Source organism: Ceratotherium simum, chromosome 1 (assembly GCF_057802395.1).
Source record: "Ceratotherium simum simum isolate JZ-2026a chromosome 1, ASM5780239v1, whole genome shotgun sequence".
Taxonomy (NCBI): Eukaryota; Metazoa; Chordata; class Mammalia; order Perissodactyla; family Rhinocerotidae; genus Ceratotherium; species Ceratotherium simum.
This window is the reverse complement of record NC_141900.1, coordinates 53,110,206-53,120,522: the sequence shown is the minus strand read 5'-3', so window position 1 is coordinate 53,120,522 and position 10,317 is coordinate 53,110,206. Positions and strand designations below refer to the sequence as shown.

At 37.3% G+C, this 10,317-nt stretch overlaps 1 protein-coding gene across 2 annotated transcripts in view; it reads left to right on the top strand.

Annotated features, from left to right (window-relative positions):
- Positions 1-6,843: 6,843 nt before the first annotated feature.
- TMEM196 (transmembrane protein 196) overlaps positions 6,844-10,317 on the top strand; it is a 51,345-nt gene continuing 47,871 nt past the window's right edge. Inside the window, exon 1 of one of the 2 annotated variants that reach the window (XM_004418941.3) lies at positions 6,844-6,990. In XM_004418941.3, the coding sequence (XP_004418998.1) occupies positions 6,844-6,990 (147 nt within the window). Of the gene's footprint in view, positions 7,009-10,317 lie in introns of both variants that reach the window. The other variant, XM_087435111.1, reaches the window with a different exon arrangement.

Sequence of the window (10,317 nt, the reverse complement as noted above, 5' to 3'; positions counted from 1 at the left end):
TTGGTGTTAATTGAAGATCTTAAATATGTGAATGTCTCTCTTCATAAATTTGTAAAATTTTGACCATTATATTCTCAAATATTTTTCTGTCCAATTCTCTTTCCCCTTTTTCTTCTAATTCAATTATACTTATATTTGACCACCTGATATCATTTAACAGGTCCCTGAGTTTCCATTCATTTTTTAAGTCTTTATCTTTTTATTAGAATTATTAATTTTTATTGATCTATCTTCAAATTAACTTACTCTCTTCTCTGTCATATCCATTCAGCTAAATCCTTTCAATATTTTTTTATTTCAAAATTGTATTTTTTACTTCTAGAACTTCCTTTTTTTAATTGATTTTTATCCTCACTGAAATTTCCCATTTCTCCATTGAAATAGTCATTAGTTGAAAAAATGTTCTCTTTTAGTTCACTGAGGATAATTATAATTCTTGCTTTAAAATCCTTATCTGTTAGTTTCAACATCTGGTTTATTTTGTCATCAGACTTGTTGGATTTATTTTCTTTCTTGAGAGTATTCTTTAGTTTTTGGTTCTTTATATACTGGGCAATTTTTTATTACATCCAGTTTACTATGAATATTAGTTTGTAAAGATTCTGAATTCTGTTATTTTTTTCCAGTAAGCATTATTCTCTTTGTTTTAGAAGCAAATTTTCTTGGCTGTGGTGGAACTGCAAACTTTTTGTTTCCTGCATGGCGGCTCTGGTCTCAGTGCATGTCTTTGAGTCTCTTTGAGGCTAAAACTGAGGAAAAATATTGTTTACAGTTACCTATATATATGTATCATTAGGATGCTCAGCATTCCTTTGTGTGGACCCAATTTCCTTTTGGCATTCTTTAATTCTGCTTGAAAAATATTTCTTTTAATATTTTTTATGGTGAAGATCACATGTCTTTACCAAGTAAGTTTACTAAGTAAATTCTCTCAGCTTTTGTTGATCTGAAAGAATTTGTTTCTCTTCATTTTTTAAAATATTTTTGCTGGGTATATAATTCTAGGTTAATAGGTTTTTTTGTTTGTTTTCAAATTTCAGTACTTTAAAATATTCACTTGTCCTCTGGATTGAGTAACTTTAGATAAGTCTGAAATTCTTGCCTCTTTTCCTCTGTACATGATGTGCCCTTTTTCCTCAGCTGCTTTAAATTTTTGATCCTTATCACTGGTTTCCAGCAATTTGGTTGTGATATGCCTTGTTATATTTCTCCTACTTGCAGTTTATTGATCTTCTTGGACATGTAGGTTTGCACTTTTCACCAAATTTGGAAAATAATTGGCCATTATTACTTCAAATATTTTTACCCACCTCTTCTTCTAGCACTCATACTATATCTATGTCTCAATTCTTGAATTGTCCTACAGGTCTCTGAGTCTCTGTTCTTTTTTTTTTAGTCTTTTTTTCTCTCTGTGATTTATTTGTATTGTGATTTTCCTGTCTGTAATTTTAATTATTGTTGTTGTATCTTAATGTTCTCTGATCTTTTTTCCTTCAGTGTTTCATCTGCTATTAATCTCAGATGTACTATTTTTCATTTCAGATACACACTTTTTCATCTATAGAAATTATACTTTGTTCTTTGTTATATTTTCAATTTATATTCTTATTACATTAATATTTTTCTCTTCAATTTTGAACGTATTTCTAATATTTAAAATAGAAGTTTTAAAGTGTTAGCTAATTCTTTCATCTCTGATATCCTAGTTATGGATCACATTTTCCTGTTTCATTATTTCAGATATAAACTGGATAGTGTATATTGTGAATTTTATATAGTTGAGTGATGTTTTTTATCACCTTCTTTAAGATGTGTTACACTTTGTTAAGTTACTTACAGAACAAATCGATACTTTAGAGGCCTGTTTTAAAGCATTATTAGTTCAGATATAGAGTTGCCTTTACTCCAGGCATAGTTTAGCCCCACTACTTATGTGTGTCCTGCCTGTGTTCTCTACTGAAGGCTAAGTGTTCTACAGGACTCTCATTGGCTATTAGGAACGTGAACATTTCCCAGACCTCTTGTAAGCTTCAGATTTTGGTTCTCTAGTCATTCCGTTTCTAGCCTTGTGGAGTTGCATCCCATGATTGTGTGGCTTAGAATTTAACAACAGACTCAAGGGATCCCTATGGAGATTTATGTATCTCTTGCTCCATGAAACATCCTTCTCTTTGGTACTCTGCTCTGAAAATGTGGCTACTTCCGCCTCCCAAGATGTCTGCTGTTTGTCCCATAAATTTTATAAGAGCACCATACTCTGCTTGGTACCCCTTTTCTTGTAACATAGTTTGTTAAGTGCCTGAAGTCAAAAGACTAGGACAGAAAACCTTGCTTGTTTCTCTTCTCCCAGGGATTACAATTCGGCACTGCCTGTTGTACAGTATCTGAACACTGTTTATTGAATACATTACATATAGTAGGCGAGTAAGTCTAGTCCCAATTACTCCATAATGGCCAGGAGACGAAATACTCACACTCTTTATTAAAAAGTAGAAATCACTATAAAATACATTATTTGTGGGTTTTTTTTACATGTTTAATAGTCATTAATAATTAAAAGATATTTTGGACATAAATGGAAAATTGTGACAAATACAGTACTAAGTACTATATTTCCTCTAATTAATTTTCATAAACACTGATGGTACTATTAGATAATGACTTCTAAGCTATATTATCACTAGAAGACAAAAAAGACAAAAGAGAAATTCAGGTTTAATTATCTCTGCTTCTTGATCTTTAAATAAGAAAAAATCTCCAAGATGTTGTTTACATTTTTTAGCAGAATTACTTTATTAAATCTCAGCTAAGTCTTTAGATACAATCATTTCTAACTACACTGACAAGAGTATTAAAATATTAAATAGACGTAGCATTTAAGAACTGCAAAATGGTTTGGAATAATTTTGTGATTTTTCTTTTCCTTAATCTTCTGTACTACATTGGTCATTCAGTCCAGTGCCTAGGATCACCTTACTAATTTAGTTTATAATAGCTTGAACACTTTAAATCAGATCTCAAAATTAATCAATTTAAAATTTTGACCAGTTTAGTTACTACCCCTATATTAGTGATCAAATTGATTGTTTCATCAACTTACTTCATTACATTAAGACAGGTGGTATTTATTTATCAACTCCTAGATTTTCTTTTATTTACATGTTAAAAATTCTACAAATCTTATTTGGGTAAATGGGTGCATAAGAATTTCAGAACTCTTAAATATTTATTGGCAGAACTTAGGTCCTTAAAGAAAGCAATTATGAAGTATTTTTTTCTGATTAACTAATAAGTTTACTAAGAATTATTTTGAGGTTACCCATGCATTCATATTCACAGTGTAGTATACAAGCCAGCAGATGGCAAACTTGAGATTTTTTATACTATTGCTCTTGTTGAAGATGTACAAGTTTTGAACCGTGTATCCATGGACCTCATGAAGAGCTCTTTTGGTATACCATGGCATAAGAAAAATTAAACCCTCTAATTGTGGAGCCACTGGTATTTGGATAGCACTGTACTTTAGTTAATTTTCTCTTGATTTACTGTTTACTTCTATAATTCTTTCTCTAACAAATAGTTTTGAGAGATATTGGATGCCAATGTGAACCGATTTTTTGCCATGATTTCCACCATTAAGAGTAAATTTTAGCTGTCCTTGCGTTTACTCTGGGAGGATCTTTACAGCACTTAAAAGGGTTTGCAAAATACACTTTGTCTCCCAGAACAGGTAATGTAATACACTTTTGAAAGTTCTACAGGGCGAGCCCAGTGGCGCAAGTGAATGTGCACTGCTGCGGCGGCCCGGGGTTCGCCAGCTCGGGTCCCGGGCGCTCATCAACGCACCACTTGGCAAGCCATGCTGTGGTGGCATCCCATATAAAGTGGAGGAAGATGGGCCCAGATGTTAGCCCAGGGCCAGTCTTCCTCAGCAAAAAAAGAGGAGGATTGGCAGATGTTAGCACAGGGCTGATCTTCCTCACACACACACACAAAAAAGTTCTAACAACTTTGATTCTCATGTTTTTAAACACAAAACAAGAATTTCTTTTGTGGATAATGATTGTTTTTATTTTTTTCCTATAAATATGTCTGTTTTAGTGTGACTCATTGGTAGTCGTTTATAAGTGGAGATGGATTTAACTTCTAAGTATATTTGATTTTCAAAAGTTTTGAATTTTGTACCAATGACCCATGATCAATCAAGATTGGTTATAGTCAGGTATATGATTAGGCTTTGGGATATTTAAGTAAACATATTTCTAGCCATCACTTTCAGAGATGAAAATTCAACCATAATATGTGATTTACACATTTCTTTCTGTGAAATTCATCTATTGTGAACACTATCTCTATGTTCTCTACAAAATTAATTTCCCTTCCTATAAATTACACTTCTTCCTATATGTCTGCATTAACCAATCTGTTTTAACAATGACTATAGCTTGTTATTCTGTTCCTAATTAGAAAGAATTAAAAAAAAAAAAAGCAGTGACTAAAGATAAACCAAAGTTCAGGAAAATAGACGCCTCATTATTTCTACTTATAAATTGGATCATTTAGATGACTAGATGACTTCAACAAGATTTAAGTAAAATAAACTATGTTTTGCTAAAGCCAAAAACTGTTTGAAGGATTCTAACAATTGGCTGTGTGGTGGACTGAGTTTTCAAGAAGTGGAAAGTGAATCCACTAATTATTCAACATAAATGTTTGAGTTGTTCCCCAGGTACCACAATAACTGAAGACTCAAGGCCAAATAACTTACAATTCTTCCTTTTCTGCTTTTCATTTTTAAGAGAGGAGTATTCAAATTTTAAAAAATTATACAATATAGATATATCATAAGGAAGTAAATTACAGTGTAGAATTGAACTTGAACTATGAAAAAGCCCTGAATCACATTTAAGAAAACTGCAACTGGCACTTATGGTATAGATTGTATATCATTCAGCTTAGTGTTCTCAGCACTGGGGCTTTAGAAAAAGAAGCTTCTAATTGGAGCTGCACTAATGCACTGCACTAGTCTGCATGCAATCAGAGGCCAAGATACCCTGGTCTTGTGTAATGGGTACTAACTCAATGCTCCTCTCTTCTAATCCTCCTCCTTCTTCTGGACATCTCTGAATCGGAAACTCAGTTTTTGATAAAGATGACCCACATCCCAAAACACCTTCTCATCTCCCTACTTCTTGGATCTCCCTGATGGAATACCATGTGATTTTCCATGAAGTAAAATCTGGGCTTGTGATTTTTTAGGAGGTAAAATCAGGGATATGAAAATAGGATCAGACACAGTGATTCCCAGACTTCTAGAGTCCACTGTGCATCAGACTACAAAAACAAAAATACCCAAGCCAAGCTTGGTCCCTGCCCTAATGATTCTGACGAGGGCATACTGTCAGAACAGTTGTGCAATGAGTCAGATTTTTGTTTTTAATAATTCTCTTTCCAATGTAGTACTTTAATGTACACATCTCTTGAATTTGAGTGAGAACATACGGTCCCACTCGTGTTCGGTCTGGCGATGCATCCCAGAACGTACAGCAGCGCTGCTAGGGGAGAGCAAGGGTCTGCCGGCTGGAGAGGAATCCTGGCCACATCCCCACAGAAGTGCGGCTCCAGTCAATTGCGTTTCCCACCCACCCACCTCCAACACCGAAGGTGACAGGTCTTGACAGCAGGGAGTGGACGCTCCTTAAGAGCAGGCTTGAGTCTAGCTCTTCTAGAGATAGGAGCTCCTTGGTGAGGGTCCTTCAGAGTCCTAATGAATTTAGGAGTCTGGCCTTTCTCCATCCCCTGCTCTCTCTCTGCCTTTCTTTGCCCACTGCGCCCCCACCCCACCCCGTGTACATGCAGAAGAAAGTTTTACACAGAACGAGCCCCACGTTGACGTAGGCATCGCCTCCCCTCCCATCTGGATAGAAGCCCAGAAGGGAACGAGTGGGGGAGATGCGGAGGTAGGGATCGCTTGGATTGCTGTGGTTAGGGTCCTGAGGCGGGCGGATCCAGGGCCAGCCAGGAGTGCTGGTTCTACACCCACAAATAGATGAAGCTTTTCCCTCCTCCCTCAACCTCTTAAATCCTAATGAGGTCAGTGCAATGAGAGAGAATCAGATCAAGAGAAAGGGGGAGGAAGAGGACGACGACGAGGGAGAAGAAACCCAGACGGAAAAAGGCCATCAGACAAGGTCGCTTTTTCTGGCGACACAGCAACCGCGAGGAGCGTGGTGCTGAATATCATCCGCCCGCTCAGCCTGGGGACCGAGGGACTCGCAGAAGCACTTTGTGTTATCACGAAAACAAAGGAAAGGAGACGAGAGGGAGAGGAAGAGAGAAGCTCGGGGCAGTTCCGCTTTGGATCTCCGGGAAGCAAAGCTCATTTCCTTGGCAAGGAAAGAAAGAGGAGCCTGAAAGGGTCTGGAAGGCTAAGGAGGGAGCGGGGTTTCCCTGCGGAGACTTGGGACGCGGCAGAACTCTGGACAGCGCCTCGAGAGCGAGGCTGGGAGCTTCCTGCCTCTTCCAGGGTTCAGGCTCCCTCTTGAAAGCCCTTCTACTCGTGTGCTCTCCTCTCCTGGACTCCGACCACCGACCCCAGGGAAATCCTTCTACGATCCTTGTATGAACGTGCCAGGGGCTGGAGCGGCTCTTTTGCCTCTTGTCCGGTCAGGAAAGAAGGTCTCCGGTTCTGGAAATCCGGTCCTTGTGGATAATGCTTCGCTGGTGAAGAAAGAAAAGTTTTGGGGTCTGGTAGGGGCCAGAGGGGTAAGGAGGATAGTGGAAGAAAGAAGGTGGATGGTTGGTTTCCCTCTCTGATCTGGAAGGAATGATGACCGAGGAAGGATGTGCACCAGCGGCCAGATTATTGGGAGCCTCTTGGTGCTCTCTGTGCTGGAGATAGGGCTGGGGGTGTCCAGCGTGGCCGTGGGGGCGGTCAGCTTCAGCCTGGCCCTCCGAGAGCACAAGCCGCAGCTCGGAGACTCGTCCCCGGTATGGAGCGGGGTGTGTGTACGTTGAGCCATTTCACTCTCTCTTTACCTCTTTACGGTGATGGTCAGTGTGCGTGCGTTAGTCACTCCTTCTCTGGGGAAGAAAATCATAAATCTCCTCGGGCTTGCTTGTAGGTTCGTGTTGGCAGGCTATGCCTCTTTATATTGTTCTTTTAGTTATCAGTTGGGTTTTTTTTCCTTACCTTGGCTTAAGACCAAATTAAATGGCTTTGTTTACAGTTGGAGGGGGGCATTTCCACTGGCTGAATCTGCAAAATGCTGCCCAGTGATGCTGCTTAGGGGGTCACACCTGTCAAGGGCAGACTCACTTAGCCTCTTGTTTCTTTTACAACGAAAATCAAAATGAAAGTGTTACATCATTTTCTTGTACTAGGAACAAGCAAGGACAGAGTTATGAATTTATTGCTGGGTAACAGCACCCCAAGTACACTAAAGGTAACACAGATAAGACAAAAAGAGAAATGTGATGTGAATGAGGAAGGAGAATTTTATCTCAGAAAACACTGCTCTTAATTTTCCCTTGCTAGCTTTCTGATGCCTCACGTCTAAAAACTCTTTTGTAAGTCTAAGCAATAAGTTTAACAACAAATGGTATGATATGTAAGAACATTCTAATTGAAGAATAACTCAGCTTAAAGAGCACCTAATGCTCAGAGAAAATGTCGTAATTTTCACTAGGTCGGACGACAGAGCCAACAAGCTTCTTGTTTATTTACTTTGGATGAATCTCCAGGAAGCCTTAGAGACCCATTCCTTCCACCAAGGATCAATAAAATAACTCAGCACTATTCCTAGTGTGGGCCTAACTGTGAAAATCATATTTTCTTCTCCTTTAAGTTATATATCTGTTATATCCTTCTGAGTCTCTAGCTTGATCCTGTTTTCCAAGATAATTTAATAGGATGTTACTTTAGCATTGACAATCAATAGGTGTAATTAACAATCATGGCTTAGTTACTTGTGCTTTAAGTCACTGAGAAAAAAATTATCATTTATGAGTTCAAGAAAAATCATTTCAAAGTAATTCATTTTTGAGGGAAGTTCTAGCATTCTTAAAGCTGGTATAATTGTGCTTTGAAAAATTTGTTTTTATATTTTAATTTCTCAAAGTGAGGTGAATGTTTTTAAATTGCAGAAGTTAAGAGAAAAATGGTGTCCAATTTTAACGTTGAAACCCTCCAAGAATCCTTGTTCTGAATTCAATAAGTTACTACCAATCTCCAAATAATTACCTCTTTCTTTATTATGTAATTTTTATCAATTTACATCTGAAATTTAAGTATGAAAGGCTACAAGGCAAATCTTAAATCTGATAATTTATATCTTGTAGTAATGATTATTTTGAGAATTGTATTTATTATTATTACTTAAACAGAAATAGTGAGACTTAAAATTTCTATCAGACAATTGTCAAAATGAAATGTAATGTCAACACTTGGAGCAAGGGGAAGAAAGTGCGATCTTTTGATGGCTTATGAGGGAGAAGCCTCAAATACTCTTCAAATCACTTCCCCTCTGAAGTTCAAGAAATTGGGTGAGTAAACTTAAGTTGTCTCTAAATAGTACTAAAATATCCAGTTTATCTTCAAGAATTAAACAAATGATTACATTTGCTTGGCATCATGTAAGAAAAATAATTAAATTATTTTTTACTCTTTTCCAGACTATTTACTATTATCTAGGTGAGTCAACATATGTGTATGTATAGAAAATGAAAATTTTGATTCAGTTCAGTGAAAAGCAAATAAAACAGTAAAAAAAATATATATATATATATATAATCATTATGATAAAGAATTATTTCCATTTTTATCTGGTTCTTTAGAGTAACCAAAATTTACCTAGGATCCTCGAACAGTGGTTTGGAATTCTATTGTCTGATTCAGTAAAATGAAAAAATACATGTGATTGAATGAATGGATTTGAAACTAGAATGCCCAAACAGTTGGCCACTTTTATAAAATAATGTTAAAATATCAAATTTGTGAAGAAATAAATATCCAGTTGTGATCATTGTTTATCAAATTAGAGGCTTGCTAAATTGAGTTTTTAAATTATTTTTCAGATGTCATTTGTGATACAGTCTGAATTATCTCAATTCTGTCAATGATGAATTCATATAACCAATATTTATAGAGGGCTTACCGTGTGCAAGGAATTTCACTTTTTAACACATATTTAGCACAAAGACTTACTGAGAATGCCAGGTAGAGGAAACAACATGGGTACATCACAAACTTGATCAGCAGTGAGAAATTAGAGTTGGACCTCAGAGAGACACAGGGGCAAATAAAGAGGAGAGAGGTTGGGTGGTCAATGAAATATCCATATGAGACTATTACTTTTATCTTGATCTTGAAAGTTTATTGGGACTTGGAATTAATGTATCACAGCATTAAATAATGTATCGCAGTATGACATCTGGAGTCTACCTGGGTGCAAATTCCACATCTGCCATTTGCTATCTGGGTGATTAGCCAATTTACTCATACTCTGTAAAACAGGGTGGTTAGAAGGCACAAACGAAATAATGCTCTTTGTAAAATGCGTGGCATGTAGAAAGCACTGAATAGATGTGAGCACATAATACTGGATACACAGACTGGCAGTGAAGGGCATGAGAAAGGAGAGCCTTTCAGGCAGCATGGATGAAGGCAAAGAACTGGGATGGGATGGGCTATGTTCCAGGAAGAGTAGGCTCTTCTATTTTCCTGGGGCTTAGGTGTGTGAGGGGAAGATAAGGATGGAAAGAGTAGCTGAGGCCGGATCATGGGAGGCTGCGTGCCAGTTGAAGGCAATAGATTTATTTCCTCATATTTTCAATAATAATGATAATAAAAATAATACCAATTTTTACTCCTCAAAGAGACTTCAGAAAGACGCAGAGGAAAACTAGATAAAAAGTTGCTGGGCCAGCTCCGCGGCGCAGCGGTTAATTGTGCGCACTCCGCTGCTGGCAGCCTGGGTTCTGATCCCGGGCATGCACAGATGTACTGCTTGTCAGGCCATGCTGTGGCGGCGTCCCATATAAAGTAGAGGAAGATGGGCATGGATGTTAGCCCAGGGCCAGTCTTCCTCAGCAAAAAGAGGAGGATTGGCATGGATGTTAGTTCAGAGCTGATATTCCTCGCAAAAAAACAAAAAAAAAAGTTAATCTCTCTGCTATTTTATGAATTAAAAATCTGTATTATTTATGAACACTAGATGAGATTTTATAAAAATTAACCTGTCAGGATAACTATAGTCTATAATCAGAGTGAGTTTTGATTGGTGCTATGAAGTTTTTCTTAACACATCAATATCATTA